The sequence below is a fragment of the Trichomycterus rosablanca genome, chromosome 3 (assembly GCF_030014385.1).
Source record: "Trichomycterus rosablanca isolate fTriRos1 chromosome 3, fTriRos1.hap1, whole genome shotgun sequence".
Classification (NCBI taxonomy): domain Eukaryota; kingdom Metazoa; phylum Chordata; class Actinopteri; order Siluriformes; family Trichomycteridae; genus Trichomycterus; species Trichomycterus rosablanca.
In genome coordinates, this window is record NC_085990.1 from 40,546,072 (window position 1) to 40,566,177 (window position 20,106).

Sequence of the window (20,106 nt, forward strand, 5' to 3'; positions counted from 1 at the left end):
ATATGCATGGACCAGTGCACACATGCAACACCTATCCTAATTATTGAGTTTAGATATTTTAATTACAAGAATTGCTAACAGTTGTATATAATCTAAAAAATATATAACATTGTGGTGACAGTTTACAAAAGGCATGATTTTCTCTTTCAGAATAACTCTGCTCCACTGTCTTTTGACTTGTTTAGTGTGGAGAAAATCAAGTGGCCTGCACAGATCTTTGATTCCAACCACAGTTAACCTCTTTGGGATGAACTGGAAAATAATTCCATCCAAGATCAGTGCCTGATCTGATGCCACACTTTAAAATCTCAAGAAAAGTCTTTTCAGATGAGAGAGGTTGTTACAGCCACAAGAAGCGGGGCATTTTAGTGCCTGTGCTTTTGGAAAAGGATGTTTAACAAGCTGGTGTCTACATACTTTCGAGTGAAAGCCATATATGCAAATTGATAGTCATGCAGCAAAGTTAAATGACATTACATTTTTATGCCACCAAATAAATAATCTAAGCTGCTGTATGTATATTTTTGACCCGACAGATAAAAAAATTACAGAAATGACAGAAAAAAGAACAGTTGCAGAAATGAATGAAATTTTAAGATTGCCATGACATACATGAGTAAAAGTAAATATATATATATATATATACAGTGTATCACAAAAGTGAGTACACCCCTCACATTTCTGCAAATATTTCATTATATCTTTTCATGGGACAACACTATAGAAATAAAACTTGGATATAACTTAGAGTAGTCAGTGTACAGCTTGTATAGCAGTGTAGATTTACTGTCTTCTGAAAATAACTCAACACACAGCCATTAATGTCTAAATAGCTGGCAACATAAGTGAGTACACCCCACAGTGAACAAATTGTGCCCAAATGTGTCGTTGTCCCTCCCTGGTGTCATGTGTCAAGGTCCCAGGTGTAAATGGGGAGCAGGGCTGTTAAATTTGGTGTTTTGGGTACAATTCTCTCATACTGGCCACTGGATATTCAACATGGCACTTCATGGCAAAGAACTCTCTGAGGATGTGAGAAATAGAATTATTGCTCTCCACAAAGATGGCCTGGGCTATAAGAAGATTGCTAACACCCTGAAACTGAGCTACAGCATGGTGGCCAAGGTCATACAGCGGTTTTCCAGGACAGGTTCCACTCGGAACAGGCTTCGCCAGGGTCGACCAAAGAAGTTGAGTCCACGTGTTCGGCGTCATATCCAGAGGTTGGCTTTAAAAAATAGACACATGAGTGCAGCCAGCATTGCTGCAGAGGTTGAAGACGTGGGAGGTCAGCCTATCAGTGCTCAGACCATACGCCGCACACTGCATCAACTCGGTCTGCATGGTCGTCATCCCAGAAGGAAGCTGACGCACAAGAAAGCCAGCAAACAGTTTGCTGAAGACAAGCAGTCCAAGAACATGGATTACTGGAATGCCCTGTGGTCTGACGAGACCAAGATAAACTTGTTTGGCTCAGATGGTGTCCAGCATGTGTGGCGGCGCCCTGGTGAGAAGTACCAAGACAACTGTATCTTGCCTACAGTCAAGCATGGTGGTGGTAGCATCATGGTCTTGGGCTGCATGAGTGTTGCTGGCACTGGGGAGCTGCAGGTCATTGAGGGAAACATGAATTTCAACATGTACTGTGACATTCTGAAACAGAGCATGATCCCCTCCCTTCGAAAACTGGGCCTCATGGCAGTTTTCCAACAGGATAACGACCCCAAACACAACCTCCAAGATGACAACTGCCTTGCTGAGGAAGCTGAAGGTAAAGGTGATGGACTAAACCCAATTGAGCACCTGTGGCGCATCCTCAAGTGGAAGGTGGAGGAGTTCAAGGTGTCTAACATCCACCAGCTCCGTGATGTCATCATGGAGGAGTGGAAGAGGATTCCAGTAGCAACCTGTGCAGCTCTGGTGAATTCCATGCCCAGGAGGGTTAAGGCAGTGCTGGATAATAATGGTGGTCACACAAAATATTGACACTTTGGGCACAATTTGGACATGTTCACTGTGGGGTGTACTCACTTATGTTGCCAGCCATTTAGACATTAATGGCTGTGTGTTGAGTTATTTTCAGAAGACAGTAAATCTACACTGCTATACAAGTTGTACACTGACTACTCTAAGTTATATCCAAGTTTTATTTCTATAGTGTTGTCCCATGAAAAGATATAATAAAATATTTGCAGAAATGTGAGGGGTGTACTCACTTTTGTGATACACTGTATATATATATATATATATATATATATATATATATATATATATATATATATATATATATATATATATATATATATAATATAAATAATAATATAAATATATAATATTTTATTTTAAAAGAGATCATTTTTTGTTTGCTTGTGCAGTTGCATCAAAAAACATTGTGGCTCTTCTAAAATCACTTTTTGCATAAATTAATCATAAACTGTGGTCTTATCTTTTTTCAAGTTTCAATAATAAGTACATTATGCCTGAACTTATGTATTTTAATTCATTGCAATTTTTAATAAGTGAAATTGTACTGAGCTTCAGGTGAAAAACCACTATATTTTTTAATTTACATATTATATTAATTATTATATTAATTATTTTATGATTTTGTTGTTACCTCAGCCAAACTTTCTTAGGAAAAGAGATCTATAGCTCACCACAGCTCACTATAGCTCACTACAGCTCACCATAACTTACCATAGCTCACCATAGCCCACCATAGCTCACTCAGGACACTAATACCTTGTATATTAAAACTTTAAAGATTGATCTTTTAGAGAACTTTCTTATTTATAGAATTGAACATTTTCTTTAAACATCTCTTCTGCCACATTGTATTAGAGTGTCTGACACCGCTTGATAAGTACACCCATGGACGTGTACGTCAGATAGTGACGGCAGGAGATAAGCTGCTATGCAGGTGCTTTCCAGACCTGAAAGAGTCTGAGGTAGACTGCAATGTCAGGGTGGAGCAGCTGTCAGGATCCATTAAGCTACCAAACCTGCATCACTTAAATCCAGCTTATCCCATTTAGTTTAACAGAGTCTACTCACAAGGGCCACTTACACTAGAATCAGGTCCTGGAGGGTTAGAGACTATCACAGGTCATTTTTTAGTTAATGTGGCCTATAATCAAGTTAAATCAGTGTTATATTGTGTTGGATAATAAAATATAATAATTATTATTTAGCTGTGCAATAAGGTCACCAGATTATGCTGAAATAACCGTAATTATTAATCCACAAACAACCAAATTGTGTTAATATTTTCTTCCTCCTGTAATATACACTTATTGATCCTGTAATATACACTGTATTAGATACTGTGCTCATAACTCTTTTATCACCCAGTCATGTGACAGCAGCAGAGTACATAAACTCATACAGACACAGGTCAAGAACTTTAGTTAAGGTTTACATGAAACACTAGATTGTGGCATCATAGTTGGTTTGTGTAAGTCAGAAATCAATTATATTTTGCTGCACATATGTCTCTAGAGATTATTTTACTGTCAGTGCATACATACTAACATTGTGTCATATTCTCCTTAAAATACAACTTATACTGTTAGTTGAATACACTGTATGTAAGCTGGATTGCAACAGTGTTGGTAACCCACTGTGAAGCAGTGATGAAATTCAGCTAAGCATGTTTCCTCTCAGTGTTACAGTGATGCAAAGCAGTGCTAAACCAGTCAACAAATATACAGTATACACAAAGATATACAGTGAATGTGGGAAATATTCAGACCCAAATATTCAGTCTAACTGATCAAGCCTGTCTTAATGTTTAAGGAACTATAACGTTGTGCGTCACAGGTATTTTTTTTTAGCTCTGAGGTGGCTCATGGCATTATTACAGGTATTTTTTGCTCTGAGGTGGCATTTTATCTGGGGTGGATAAAATGAGGAACCTGATCTGAGGTATTTTAATTCATTTGGCCATTTCAGGTTTGCAATGTATTTTCCAGGCACTAAATAAAAAGCAGAGCACATTGATAGTAAAGAGCTGTAGATGATCACGTGCAGACCAGATCTGTTCTTTATTAAGTATAACAAACTTTCACCAATACAGGGGCGGCACGGCTCAGTGGGTAGCATTGTCACCTCACAGCAGGAAGGTGCTGGGTTTGATCCCCAGGTGGGGCGGTCTGGGTCCTTTCTGTGTGGAGTTTGCATGTTCTCCCCATGTCTGCGTGGGTTTCCTTCAGGAGCTTTGATTTCCTCCCACAATCCAAAGACATGCTAGTGAGGTGAATTGGAGATACGAAATTGTTCATGACTGTGTTTGACATTAAACTTGCTGAACTGATGAATCTTGTGTAACTACCGTTTCAGTCATTAATGTAACCAAAGTGTGTAAACATGACATTAAAATCCTAATTAATAAATAAATCCACCAATCCAGTGCTTTAAACAGAACTTCAGACATGCTGAACTGTTACATTCCTTAGTTATTGTTCCAACCCACTAAGAAAAGATTACCAATTAACCTGCTGTGTTTGAGCTTATTATTTATCAAATCTATCTGGCTACTGCTACTCTTATCCTTCCAGGTACAACTGTGTAAGTCGCTGTCCCAAGAAACCATCTTCACAATGACCTCTCTGGCAGTGGGCCTAAAAAACGAGGAGTTTACTACTTCTCACGAATAGAAGATCACTGACGTCACAAGACCTATCAGGCATGCTCAGGATACTTTCCAACTTGTAGTATTAATCATTTAACGCTGGGTGTTAATAAGGACCATGTCCATAATCCAAGCTTAATACCTCCATGACAGCCAAATAGGATCAGGAAGGCTGGCTCAGTTGAGTTCTTAGCTACAGAGGGAGAAAGACTAAACAGCTAGAGAGGACTTTTAAGGACCTCAGAAAGGAAGTCACATATTACAACATCTTAATTCTCTGGTCCTCAATTCTCTTAAAAATCAAGTGGTCCAAATTGTGTAGTGCATCATCTGTTCTAGCTTATTTGGTGCTGAAATGTGTAATGTGAGAGGGGGTTTGTTATGACCCACACACATGAACTCTTCTGGTGTGTTTACTGCTTTGTTCAGGCGGCACGGTGGCTAAGTGGGTAGCACTGTTACCTCACAGCAAGGAGGTCCTGGGTTTGATCCCAAGGTGGGGCAGTCTGGGTCCTTTCTGTGTGGAGTTTGCATGTTCTCCCCGTGTCTGTGTGGGTTTCCTCCGGGAGCTCCGGTTTCCTCCCACAATCCAAAAACATGCAAGTGAGGTGAATTGGAGAGGCTAAATTGTCCATGACTGTGTTTGACATTAAACTTGTGAACTGATGAATCTTGTGTAACGAGTAACTACCGTTTCTGTCATGAATGTAACCAAAGTGTAAAACATGACGTTAAAATCCTAATAAATAAATAAATACTGCTTTGTTCTGTCATACGTTGTCTCTACTGTTTGCTTAGTTGTTTCTGAAGATACATTTAACAAAGATGTTTTTTTGTATTTGACTGGCAAGCAGAGAAAATAAGATATGGGACACTAAATATAAGCATTTTTGTACTTCTGTGTTTTTAAAACATATTACAGCGGTACAAAAGTTTGCAAAATCTACACAATACTACACAATCCCTCTACCCTTACCCTCCTCTGCCACCCACATCTCAACCTATTTTATCAAATTAAATATCTGAGGGGGTGGTATGGTGGGTAGCATTGTCACCTCACAGCAACAAGGTCCTGGGTTTAATTTCCAGGTGGAGCGGTCCAGGTCCTTTCTGTGTGGAGTTTGCATGTTTTCCCTGTGTCCGTATGGGTCCGTAGTTTTCTCCCACAGTCCAAAGACATGCAGTCATGGAGCTACTCAGGCTTCAGCTATAAATATTCTAAGACAACTATCCAAAAGCTGTAGGTTTTGGTAATTAATTGTAATTTATGGCATAAATAAAACCTTACAAACAATGTGTATTATAATGTGGACTAAAATTTCAACGTTTTTTTATGTGTTTTTTTAATCTGGGCTAGTGTGAAAAATAAACTGTATTGAGTACAATCTTCCCTTTCTAGCAACAAGCACACAGATTCTAAGCTATACTGTGTATCTGTGAGGTTGACGAACAGCCAAATAAATGGAGGTAGAAAGTAGGTAAAGAATCATACATCTCTCTGTCTTCTCTAAAAATTAAAAGGATGATAATAATGTCACCACATCATTCATTTTGTGCTTAATACAATTTATATATATATATATTTATATGTATATGTTTACAGTTTTATTTGTAAACCTTAATCCTCACTGAGGACACCCAAAACTAACATTGTGAAAAACCTTGCCACTACTGATTAGGTAACTGACTTTAAGCCACTTCATTAGGCAACTTCCCATGAAACAACTTAAACTGTTGGTTAATAGAGAAATGTTCTTCTTTCAAAAAGAAGCAAACTAGTAACCAATTACTAGAAAATATGCAATGTGCTAAAGTTGAAGTTTTACTGCAAACATTTTACTGCAAACATTAATAACATAGGCAATTATAAGAATGATTCATTGCATGAGTGTCATGTAGCAAGCAGCAGCTCTACTTTTCAAAAAGAGTGTAGATTACTCTTAAATAATTTTACTGCCTCAAGCTGATCTACAGTACAGTATTTTCCAACAATTGCAGAATGCAAAACATAGTACAAACATAGTTCCAAAGAAGTTTGGACAGTAGGAAAAATGTTAGAAACCAAGCAATGATTTGCATATCACTTTTCACCCTTATTCAACTGAAAAAGTACAACAACATATTTTAACCAATAAAGTATACACTGATCAGCCATAACATTAAAACCACCTCCTTGTTTCTACTCACTGTCCATTTTATCAGCTCCACTTACCATATAGAAGCACTTTGTAGTTCTACGATTACTGACTGTAGTCCATCTGTTTCTCTACATACTTTTTAGCCTGCTTTCACCCTGTTCTTCAATGACCAGGACCCCCACAGGACCCCCAAAGAGCAGGTATTATTTAGGTGGTGGATCTCAGCACTGCAGTGACATTGACATGGTGGTATGTTGGTGTGTGTTGTGCTGGTATGAGTGGATAAGACACAGCAGCACTGATGGAGTTTTTAAACACCTCACTGTCACTGCTGGACTGAGAATAGTCCACCAACCAAAACTATCCAGCCAACAGAGCCCCGTGGGCAGCGTCCTATGACCACTGATGAAGGTCTAGAAGATGACCAACTCAAACAGCAGCAATAGATGAGCAATCGTCTCTGACTTTACATCTACGAGGTGGACCCACTAGGTAGGAGTGTCTAATAGAGTGGACAGTGAGTGGACACGTATTTAAAAACTCCAGCAGCGCTGCTGTGTCTGATCCACTTATACCAGCACAACACACACTAACACACCACCACCATGTCAGTGTCACTGCAGTGCTGAGAATGATCCACCACCCAAATAATACCTGCTCTGTGGTGGCCCTGTGGGGGTCCTGACCATTGAAAAACAGGGTGAAAGCAGGCTAAAAAGATATGTAGAGAAACAGATGGACTACAGTCAGTAATTGTAGAACTAGAAAGTGCTCCTATATGGTAAGTGGAGTTAATAAAATGGACAGTGAGTGTAGAAACAAGGAGGTGGTTTTAATGTTATGGCTGATCGGTGTACATGGTTATCTTAGAACAAATCATTTGCCAATTTTGAATCAAGCAGCAGTTTGTATCTCACTTAAGTAAGGTGCAACTTAGGAGAGTTTTTATGTCACTGAGCTTTTTCTTATGACCCATTCTTGTCAATACATATAGATATAGAGAAGTTGAATTGCTATAGGCTACATTGTACATGATAGGACAAAAATTTGAAATGTTTTCTACCCATGTTTCTTCTATGTTGTGTAACTAAACCTCTCTAGTGCACATCATGGTCAGTATGATTTTACGTATAAAGCTTTGCACATTTCAGAATGAAACGAATGTGAGAGGGGTTGTTTTAGGTGAGCAGTTTATTACACTTTATAGGATATAACTCTTGTAATGAAGTATTAGGCTTTGATGTGCATGGACGTCAAGATGCCTCGGTGACCTATTAATGTTTTTTTGCCTGCCCCATAGCACATTGGCTCTACAACTAAGTGATTCAAATAGATAATTACTATTCTGTCCGTAGGGCTCATGTTAGAGGACTAAATGGCACTATGTCAGTAATTACTGCTCATAATCAAAATGCACTTTTTTGATGAGGATGTCATTCAGTCTGTACTCAAAATCACACCTTCTAATTGCCATGATAAAAAGATTAGGATGCAATGTTAGAGCTCTTTTAGAAACAAGTCATCGGACTAATTTAATTCAAGCAGCAAATGCATCAGGATTGTATCAGTCACATTAGCGCATGGTTGAATATGTAACAGGAATAAGTCCTTGATAGTGGTCTTATCTGAGTCCAATCTACATCCCTAAAATAGAGATACTGCCTAGGCTAAAATGCACAGACCTGTATTTACAGGTATTTATAGCATTTAACTTAATGTTTTATGAACATCTTTGGAAAACATTTAAGCTTTTAATATCAGCTTGAGGTCCTAACATGCTTGTGAAATAATTTACTTCAGGCTGCTAACAATACAGTGCCAAATTATTCTGCCTTTTGTGGGAATACTTGAAAACACCATTTATTTGGAAACACATTTTATTACCAAAAGTACACCATTTTGCCTAATTTCTGTTTTACCCTTCCTGTTTACCTGTAATTCTGGAAACAAGTCATGCTGTACAACTTGGCTACAAATTTATTAGACATAAAACAATAATGGTGGTCTTTTTTTACACTGATTGTTGTAGTTTTGCAAGTGAATTTTTTGCCCATTCTTGCTTGATACAAGACTTTAGCTGACCAACATTGATAGATGGTTGTCACTGATGGATTTTCATCTTTGTGATGAACTATACTTTTTAAATAGGAGGCAGACATGGACTGCAGACAGACCAGTCTAACACGCACGCACGCACGCACGCACGCACACACGCACACGCACACGCACACGCACACACACACACACACACACACACACACACACTCTATGAAGCCACACTGTTGTAGCAAGTGCAGACTAAGGACTGGCAACATCTTTTCGAAATGATGAACTTTACAAAAAAGGAACCTGTATATGTTTCTCTAAAAACCAAATATAAGATGTGTGTAGAATTATATGACCACAGCACACATTTCCACTGTCCTTCGGTCCATCTGAGATGACATTGGACCTAAAAAAGACGTCAGCATTTTTGCCTAGAGTTGATGTATATATGGAGGGAGGGAGGGAGGGAGGGATGGATGGATGGATGGATACTTTATTGATCCTGACGGAAATTAAAGGTTTCCAAAGTAAATTAGGTTTAATTTATTGATGCATTGCATAACTGGGTTATAACAATGATTGTTCAAAGTAGTCCTAAAATGTGGCTATTAATGTACATTTAAAAGTTGCTTCAGACCATGTACTACCAAAGACTGAAATGTTTCTGTATACCTTAAATTCTTTCACAATATTATGTGCAGTAAATGGTAAAAGACCTAAAATATTTGCAGTCTTGCATTGACAGATTCTTTTTTTACTCTTACAAAGTTTGGCACAAAGTGGTGAGCTATGAACCATTTTTGCCTCAAAAGACAGAGCCTTAGGTGAATTCTATATTCAATACACTTTTCACTTTTATTTTGCCCCTGTCCCAACTATTTGAGCATGTTCATATAAAAAAACCAAATCAGTTTGGTTAGTTAAATAAAGGTTCAAAACTGTATATAAAAGAAGCATTATTGAAAGATTTAGACTGCATTCACATGACATGAGACAAAACTGTTTTTGCACTGTGTCCTGTTTATGGAATAAGGAGGCACTGCCTACCTTGCTGCTGTGCTGCATTGTGCATGTTTGCAGCTTTTGATGCTTGAATTATACTGCTTGTTGATGTGCTCAAAGTTCAATTTGATTGAAACTTTTCAAAGTGCTGGCAATGAGACAAACTCTTTATATGACAGACAAACGTGGCGTTTTACCAAAGCCTAAAGTGTTCTCTACCACTACCAAATTAAAAAAAGTACAGCATGGTGACTAGTGAGCTGTGAAGACCGTTGTGAAGGGTTTGCATTTCAAATAGTAAGTTTCCTCTTCTGGAATCACTTGTCATGGCTTCATAGCTCTTTAGTATGATTTAATTTAACCTTAGATTAACTAAACAACATTCAATGCTGAAACTGAAACTCAATGTCTGTGACCCTCTTCTGTGACCCTCTTCCCAGTCTATTACAAATTAAGACACAAACACACACAGGAAACAATTTTAGTAGCTCCAACTGGCCTGACTGCAGGTCTTTGGACAAACCCACAGGGACATGGAGAACATTTTAGCTCCACACAGAAAGGACCCTGGCTGTCTGACTGGGGAACTGAACCCAGGTCCTTCTTGCTGTGAGGCAACATTGCTACCCACTGTGCTGCCCAGATTAAAATCAGCATGCTTAAAAAAGGAATAAAAACAGTGCAAAATAGGCTTCTTCTGCTGCAGATATTTATTGCATGACACTGAATTTATTTTCCCATGACAATCCATTCAAAAACTTAAACATAAACGCTAGAAAGGCTTCGGTTAACATTCACCTTACCATGTACATTCCACCTTGGAGTTAAAGCTGTAAGTATGTTCAGGAATGGGACCATGTCTGCTAACTGCTAGTCTTAACAAATCAAATCACCAGTTTAATCCACAAAGAGCACAAAACTGCATATTTAAACCATGTACTTAGAAGAACTGTAGTTCGTCAATACTCTTATCTCAAATCATTTTACTTAACAAGTGATGTGGTTAACAGTAGTTGCTTTTTTAAACAGGGAACTATTGGGCAGAACTTTTTGCCACTGTTGTGATAGACTGTATAGGGTGTGTATCGTATAACAGATCCAAAATCCAGTTACTCAACACAAGGAGCATTTACCACAGCTACTTCGGCAGGTTACATATTTTCAAAGCATTAGAAATTGTCTCATAATTAAAACCAGAAAGGGGAAAAAGTTTGATCCAGTTACACAGAATGAATGAGAGTGTTTAGGTACATTAATTCTAACTGCAACACACAGGTTAAAGTTGTGCTAGTTTGAATGTTTGTTCCATGTCGGGGTAGCAATAGGACCTTGAGGAGATCTCTCCACCACAATAAACTCATCAGGGTTGTTCAAGGCTTTATAATGAATCAGCAGGTCCTGAATTGCTCGCTCCTCAATCTACAACAACACACACACACACACAGAGGGAACACGTTGTAAAGATAACAGCGCACACACAAAAAAAATTTAAGCTAGTGCACACTCGACATGTTAAAAAAATCAATCTGTTGTGTGAACAATTTGGGCAACAACTCTACATCAACTTTTAATTAGTGACACATGAACACAAAAACCAAACAAACATGAGAGAAAAAAAACTAACTCAAGGCCTTTTAAAAGCCAAAACTTGGGTCAATAGTGCTCATGCAAAGTCTCCTGTGAAACATATGGAGTTGTAAGATAGATAGATAGATAGATAGATAGATAGATAGATAGATAGATGGATGGATGGATGGATGGATGGATGGATGGATGGATGGATGGATGGATGGATGGATGGATGGATGGATGGATGGATGGATGGATGGATGGATAGACAGATAGATAGACAACTTCTTACATACATACAACATTCACTAACTATAAAAACAAGCAATAGAAATTCACAGTAAGATTCTATACACATGTAAACATTAGTCTTATGGTGAATGCATAGCATACAAAAATGTAGGTATTTATTATAAATTATTCGGAATTATTATGAATTGTATTGTTGAACAGTCTGATTGCAGTTGTAAGGAAAGATTTCCTGTAGCGTTCGGTCCTGCATTTGGAAGGAATCAGTCTGTGACTGAACGTGCTCTGTCGAAACACCTCCAGGGCATGAAGTGGGTGTGAAATAGCTAAGGCTATTTCAAGGTCATAAAAGCTGCAGTTACATGAACAGGAGGATTAACTCTTCAATTTGAAATGGGGAAAAACCTAGATATCATTCTAGATATGTAAATATGCACCCAGTTATAGCACAGCAGTGAAAAAATAGCACCATATGAATGGTGGTGTTTTAATCCCTTAAAATACAGATAGAGGTTAAAAAATAATTGAGAGGTGCTTGACTATGTACCCACTATGTAAAATTGCTACGTGTAAAAAATATATCCAGACTAACAGGTAACAGCTGTAATTTCCAAGATAGCGGATCTATGACAAAAGAAAAAAAGATATTTGGACTCTTTGTGCTATTTTTCCTGTGTGTATTTTTTAAATTTGCAATGTCCTTTGTACCAGCACTTACCTGTATAAGTGCCAGAGGCTTCTCTCGACTGCGCATGAGTGCCGCTTCCTGTTGCTTCTCTTGCTCAATGATGGAGGCAAAAGTGACTGCAGAAGCAGCTGGTGGGCTGCGCACTGGCCCCAAAACCCACGGCCTGGTGGAAAAAAATGTGTGCATCAGCGGTAATTAGATTTCCAGGTTTTGCTAAAGCTCACGGTTAACTTGGGCTGAACATCAATTCATTCTTGAATAACAATCAAGTGTTGGTGAGTTAAACGTTACTACAGTGGTTAACATTATTACACAAACACTTTACACACCCCTTTACCATTTGGGTACACACTGTGGTGGCATATTAATGAATTCACTTAGTTTAAAGATTTACACATTTAGAAAACTACAGGCATGGAAAATATCAGGCTGTTTTGAGTTCAGGAAAAATGACTACATTACCTAAATTACTTTTTGTGTGAGTAATATTCATATTTGGGTAATATCAAATTATGATAATTTAAGCAGACTTCAGGATATAGGCTACAGCTGCATGGTAGAATACTGCTTTCCTGCAGTGATCCGTAACTCCTGTGTGCTCTCCAGATCCACACTAAACAGGTGCTCAAGCACTCACAGTGCAGAGTAGAGTGAAAGATTGTAAACTGTATTGAAAAGGGCAGAGCCAGTGTCAAAACCAATCACAGGGAATATGTTGTAGGGAAAAATACTTGTGCTGAAGCTGCAGGCGCTAAACCACTCGCCACAAAAAGGGAAGGAAAAGGGCACAGGTTGCCAAAGCTGCACATCTGTAGTTTGATATCAGATACACTGACAAAATGCTTGATTTTTCTTACAATCTAGCTTTAAATTAAACTCAGACCGCTCTTTTGTCACATTTTTTATGTTCAACATTCACATAATGATTAATTAGCAAGATAGTTCCAAACAAATGTATCACAACATTGTAAATCTCTACATTCCTATTTGTCTTAATTCTGCTGACACAGTTTCATAAAAGTTACATAAGATACTACATTCCATCTGACTGTGCTTTTTTTGTACTTAAGATTTTCTCATCTTTTTATACACCTGACAATATTTGAAAATTTTAATGCTTCAGTGCTGTTGAATTATTTATTATTATTACTCTTGGTCAAAAGATTTTCAGCTTGATGTGAATGACAAAGTGTTCCTAACTGTGGAATATTTCATTTTTAACAGCTTGTTCCACTGGAAAAGACTGTACACAGGGACAGGTCTTTGGCCATAACCCCCTCAGCTATAGCCAATCACGTATGTGTAGACACCCAACTGAATGATAGCAAACTGAGATTTAAACCCGGATCTTCGAGGTAGTAGGCTAGCATAATAGAGCACTGTACCACCTGAGTGCCTGGCTCTAGAATATAATCACTCTGCTGTATATTAACATGCTAATATTATTGCATTACTTGCATTGCATTATTAAATCTTGTGATGCATGCAGCAGGTTATTGTAAGTGTAAAAACACAGACTGAAGACATTTACATCTAAACAATGCTGTATTTGTGCTCAATAGATATACAGTTAGGTAGGTAGGTAGATAGATAGATAGATAGATAGATAGATAGATAGATAGATAGATAGATAGATAGATAGATAGAGTGGCATTTAAAAGTTTGGGCACCCCTGGTCAAAATTAGTTAGTGTGAACAGTTAAGCAAGTTGAAGGTACCTTTTGAAGTAGTCTATTGTGGATCAGGGGCTCTGATTTGCCTTTCTAGCAATCCTATGAGCAGCTCTCTCTGAAATTTTTCTTGGTCTTCCACACCTTATCTTGACCTCCACTGTTCTTGTTAGCTGCCATTTCTTAATTACATTTCGAACTGAGGAAATGGCAACCTGAAAACGCTTTGCTATCTTCTTATAGCCTTCTCCTGCTTTGTGGGCCTCAACCATTTTCATTTTCAAAGTGCTAGGCAGCAGCTTAGAAGAACCCATGGCTGCTGTTTTTTGGGACAAGGTTAGAGGAGTCTGGGTATTTAGAAAGCTTTGAAATTTGCATCACCTGGCCTTTCCTAACAATGATTGTGAACAAGCCATAACTCTAACAGGCTAATTAAGGTCTGAGACATCGGTCAAAGTTATCCGAGTGCTCAAATCTCCGAGGGTTCCCATACTTTTGCAAGGTACTCCTTTCCTTTTTTTTTTTTTTTATCTAAAATTGTACAAAACCAAAATAATACACTGACATTGCTTAAAATGTTGAAAAGTGTGTTTCATCTTTAACTTTTTGCCTTTTGGATATCATTTCATCTTCAACTTGCTTAACTGTTCACAGTAACAGTAATTTTGACATGGGGTGCCCAAACTTTTGCATGCCACTGCAGATAGATAGATAGATTAGATAGATAGATAGATAGATAGATAGATAGATAGATAGATAGATAGATAGATATGATCATACAAAATTCTAAACAGTTTATACTATACTTTAACTGCATATATTTTTAGACATCACATCAGTTTTATGTTTAAAAGTAAAAATGTCTTAAATTAATACATTAATTTTACTACTCTATTTAGTAGTCAAAAAGCATATCTTTGTTTTATACATTAACTAATGACACCTAACAAATAAAATTGTAAAGACTTTCTTTAACAGAAGGTTCCAGTAAACTGAAAATTTTAGGGTATTTAAATGTATGATTGGTTTAAACTAAATTCATGGTTGCTAAATGTTTATCTAAGGTGAATCTAAAACATCTTTTTATTATTTCTTTTGCTACTACCGGTAATGCAGTTCACTATCTCTATAAAGATCCAACAGTGCCACCTAGAGGAAAACAGCAGTCAACCCAACTAATGACTTACCCCCTGTATTCGCATAACTTATGAGTTTGTGTGTCTAACGCTTTAAGGAGCATTGTTATTCTCACCCAGCCGGTTTTCCAGGACTGCCAGTCTCTGCACACTGGAAGGTCACTCGTCTGGCACAGGCCGCTGTACCTGCTGGACTACCAGCACCCATGACAGCTGCTGTGGAAGATTTATCACGCTTCTCCTCCTCCATTAACAGATCCCGAAAGGAAAGTGAAGAGGGGGGAGACTGCACTGCTGATGCCCTGAATAAACACACAGGTACATAACTCACACTGTGCAAAGGTGACTGTCTGAGATAGCAGAAAACAATACAGAGAAAATGATAAATCACAAACTAGATATATACACACCAGCCTTTAATAGGTTTTACAGGTGCAACACTAGGAGGTGATTTAGCCAATGCTCCATCGACACTGCTCTCTTTGGTGGCCATGGTCATCATCTTCCTCTGCTTCTGAGACAGTTTAGTGGGGGTGGCTGATGGCTTAGTGCTGCTCCCAGACCTTAAAATCACACAAAAAAAGTGGTGTAGCATGTAGGGAGAAAACCATGAAATGTCAGTACATGTCAGTCTCATGTGTGCACAAGCAGATTTGATTTGAACCACCTCCTTGTTTCTACACTCACTGTTCATTTTATCAGCTCCACTTACCATATAGAAGCACTTTGTAGTTCTACAATCACTGACTGTAGTCCATCTGTTTCTAAGCATGCTTTGTTAGCCCCCTTTCATGCTGTTCTTCAATGGTCAGGACTCTCCCAGGACCACTACAGAGTAAGTATTATTTGGGTGGTGGATCATTCTCAGCACTGCAGTGACAATGACATGGTGGTGGTGTGTTAGTGTGTGTTGTGCTGGTATGAGTGGATCAGACACAGCAATGCTGATGGAGTTTTTAAACACCTCACTGTCCAGGCTGGACTGAGAATAGACCACCAACCAAAAATAAATCCAGCCAACAGCGCCTCGTAAGTAGCGTCCTGTGACCACTGATGAAGGTCTAAAAGATGACCAACTCGAACAGCAAAGTCTCTGACTTTACATCTACAAGGTGGACCAACTGATGGGCCAGTGATAGCTTAGTGGTTAAGGTACTGGACTAGTAAACAGAAGGTTGCCGGTTCAAGCCCCGCCACCACCAAGTTGCCACTGTTGGGTCCCTGAGCAAGGCCCTTAACCCTTTGCTCATCGTGTTCCCCTCATTGTGTAAGTCGCTTTGGATAAAAAGCGTCTGCTAAATGCTGAAAATGTAAATATAGATGTAAAACTAGTGGTAGTCCTGACCATTGAAGAATACTACTTTTACAGAAGAATTACTACTATAAAGGTATGTAGAGAAACAGATGGACTACAGTCAGTAATTGTAGAACTTTAAAGTGCTTCTATATGGTAAGTGGAGCTGATGAAATGGACAGTGATTGTAGAAACAAGGAGGTGGTTTTAATGTTATGGCTGATCAGTGTAAGCCTATAGAGTGAATTGAAAGATTAAGAGACATACACTAGAGGGCAGATTAGTGCCAAAGTCTATGGAGGTCTACAGTTGTTCCTAAACAGCAGTCAAATGAAGTAAACATACAGTATTTAGTAAGTAGTCAGGAAAGCATATCTCTGTGTGTAGCAACATGAGGGTGCATAATAATACACAAATGTTCCTCTTTAAAACTTTAACTGCAAAGGTTCTGATTGCCTTTGTCTAAAATCAATCAAATTAACTGAAAAAATAAAGAGAATAGAGTTTAAAGTTATTAAAGTGTGTGATGAGTAGCATTACATAGTGAACTGTATGTGCTGCCGCTACTTTCTAAACAGCAAATAAAACCCCAGTCCCTTTTAAATAAAAACAATTCCTATATAGCAACACTTACAAGCCAGGGCTTTTGGGAGTAGCTCCAAGGTTTAGAGAGTTGGCCTCCATTTCCATAATGGCTCTTAGGTCCAGAACAGGTGTCGGGCAAGATGAATTGTTGGCAACTGGGAGGCTGTTTGGCACATTTAAAAATAATAAATCATGTTAAAAGCAAACTTAAGGAAAGTGTAAACTCAATAGTTCTGTCCAACTATTGGTAGAAATAGAGCCAACGTTCGATAATCACTGGGAAAAATGTTGCCTATTTTTTGGCCAGTGTAGTATATGGCGCTCACCTTGGCTTAACCTTAGGGATTGGTTCATCTGTGCAGTAACTAACAGGCAGAGATCCATTTTTCGAGGTTGGAGTGCTGGTAGACATCTTCCGTCCAGCAAGACCAGACTTCTCTTCCTAAATTGCAAATAGTTTTATACAATCATAAACTAACAACCATGAATTGAGAGTTTAATACATAGTGGAGCGGCATTACTTAAGCCGAAGACCTTACCTGAAATATTGGAGACTGAACATCTCGAGGGCTGCCCACTCCAATATAACTGCCCTCAGAATCAGATGTGATTAGCTCATGAAGAGATTCTACTGAACAAGCCTTCCCCGAGTCGATCAAGTCTAAAAGTAATTCATAACATTTATAGTTAGTCTGAGTTACTATTCACAAAGCATATACAACCAATTTAATCAATTCAAACCATGATCCTGCACCAACACCACACCAAGATCAGATAAAGACAAAACCATTTTCCCTGTTTCAGTCCTGTGTGACCTGCTGAATCTGATACCAGTCAACCAAACCTCACTGCTGCATCCTTTACAGTAAACAGTTTAAACAAAGCAGCTTTTTTTTTTTTTTTAAAACCCCTTCTTTGCATCTAGCTAATAAAAACACACCAGCTGAGTTAAGTTAATACACAAGCTAAAAACAAGCTCCTACCTCAAGCACTCAGTACCTGTCAGTCAGGTTTTTTTCTCAGAGCACTTTTCTAATAATCAAAAATATATAATCACAGTAGCTAATAAATACATTTTCACAGTTATTATAAGAATCCTGATAGTTTACGTTCATGCTATCCTATGTCAAGACGCCGAAAAACACAACTGCAGTAGACAAAGTAACTACATTTTGTAACTAAGAATGTTGTATTTTAAATGGTGCCTGTGATAAATTAGTGGTATATATAATGTTCTTTTAGATTACACTTGTCAAGCAACTATTTGCATCAGAAAGTGAAACTGCTGACTGGTCAAATCAACTGCACGAGGAACGGCTGGGAATTAAGTTTGCCATGCTCGTGGTTCACAGACCCTACAAATGTTTTTATTATTTCATTAGTGTCATACAAATTGAATATTTGTAATAAGCAGGCTCACCTATAGATGGCGTGCGCGAGATGGCATCGGTGGGTGAGCTGTGGATGATATCAGATAGGTTGTACCCTCCTGAGCTGTCTAATCGACGGCGTGGTTTCTTCTTAGCCTTCATCTTGGCTTTCTTAAACAGGCTATCACTAAACAGAAAGTTACAAAATATTCACAACACTGATTGTGTGATCCTGTACGTTAAAGTGATCGAAAAGTGACATACTTGAAGGACTGTTCCTGCTCATTGCTGGTTTTAGAGATGGTGGATGAATCTAAACTTATATCCTTGTAGGCACTCAGATCAGGGGCATTGGGGTAGGGGGTGATGTGTCGCCTCTGCATAGCTGGAATCTACACAAACCATAACATGACTTGATTGCATGACAAAAACCTTGAACAACGAAGGGCTTTGCAGAGCACAGAGATAGTCTTGTTGATATTAACTTACCATGTTTCTGTAAGCTTCAGATAGCTCCAGTAACACATCATCACTTAAGATCTCCAAGGCTCTGTTTTAAATATACAAACATTGAATCTATTTAATTACCATTAACTTAGTCCATTAAGTTCATTTGGATTTTTTAAAAAGTTGGAGCAGTAGAACAAAATAAATAAATAGAAACAGACTTGCAAATTTTGACCAATGTTCATTTAAAAACAGTACAAAGAACATTTAATGTTCCAACAACTACATTTTGTTTTATGTATAGCATGCTCATTCTAAATTTGATGACTGCATCACACTATATTATATTGTAGAATACAAAACAAAAGATAAAATTTTACCATCAATCTGCACTTAATCTCTAATAATGACAATTCTAAGCATTCAAAATCAAATCCACAATACGACGTAGTGCGATGACCCAAGTCTCTTCTAGGTCAGGCCTTATTTCAAATCCACAGGGGGAATAACTGAATAACTCACTTGGATTCCAGCATAGCAGCCATGTTAAGCCCAATAAACTGTAAGCAGGAAAGTTTAAGCTGCTCAGCACTGTACATCACGGCAAACTCCAGCAGCTCTGCAGCGTTCTTCAGAGTCACTGCGCAAAAAACAAGAGCATTGATATCAGCTTTACACATACAGTATCTTAATTATTACTGTTACAAGAGAGCTGTGCATCACAAAGGCGAAGTAATAATTATATAAAAAGCGATAACCAACAAACATATAGCGTCCAATCAAAACACAGAACTGAGCTTCAGGTCAAATAGTATTGATGCTTTACTGACAGCAGAATATAGCAAATGTGGCATTAATGTAGGACAGTTAGAACATGAACAGAGTGAGCAGAACCAGTTCAGCCTCATGAATAATAATTCCACATAAAGTTGGTAACAGTCAGTAAAAAAACAACTTATTACAAGAGCTAACCAAACATACTAAAACAATGAAATGAATATATGGTTAGTATTTTAAAGCTGTTCCTGATATTGTAATCATTATAAGCAGTCTTACTCATACTAGAACATGGTACTAAATATCCAAATAACATAACACAAATATTAAGTGTGCCATCTAAGTGAGTCATCTAAATTCATACTGACGCAGCAGCCTCTTCGTTTGTGAATGTAATACGTAATAGGCCTGTTACTCATGGTAATATAAATGTGTAGAAAATGTTCCTGTTAAAACTGCAGTGTTCTCTACACTGGTAAACAAAACTGTTGCACTGTCACTGAGG

At 38.1% G+C, this 20,106-nt stretch overlaps 1 protein-coding gene across 2 annotated transcripts in view; it reads right to left on the reverse strand.

The window, feature by feature from the left end:
- Positions 1-10,508: 10,508 nt before the first annotated feature.
- Positions 10,509-20,106, reverse strand: part of ibtk (inhibitor of Bruton agammaglobulinemia tyrosine kinase) — a 29,660-nt gene continuing 20,062 nt past the window's right edge. Inside the window, exons 18-29 of one of the 2 annotated variants that reach the window (XM_062991307.1) lie at positions 19,347-19,464; positions 18,867-18,927; positions 18,642-18,769; positions 18,428-18,564; positions 17,547-17,668; positions 17,334-17,449; positions 17,057-17,170; positions 15,539-15,691; positions 15,245-15,430; positions 12,353-12,485; positions 12,227-12,258; positions 11,109-11,235 (exon numbers count right to left, since the gene is read on the reverse strand). In XM_062991307.1, the coding sequence (XP_062847377.1) occupies positions 11,205-11,235; positions 12,227-12,258; positions 12,353-12,485; positions 15,245-15,430; positions 15,539-15,691; positions 17,057-17,170; positions 17,334-17,449; positions 17,547-17,668; positions 18,428-18,564; positions 18,642-18,769; positions 18,867-18,927; positions 19,347-19,464 (1,331 nt within the window). In that variant the 3' untranslated portion in view covers positions 11,109-11,204. Of the gene's footprint in view, positions 11,236-12,226; positions 12,259-12,352; positions 12,486-15,244; positions 15,431-15,538; positions 15,692-17,056; positions 17,171-17,333; positions 17,450-17,546; positions 17,669-18,427; positions 18,565-18,641; positions 18,770-18,866; positions 18,928-19,346; positions 19,465-20,106 lie in introns of both variants that reach the window. The other variant, XM_062991305.1, reaches the window with a different exon arrangement.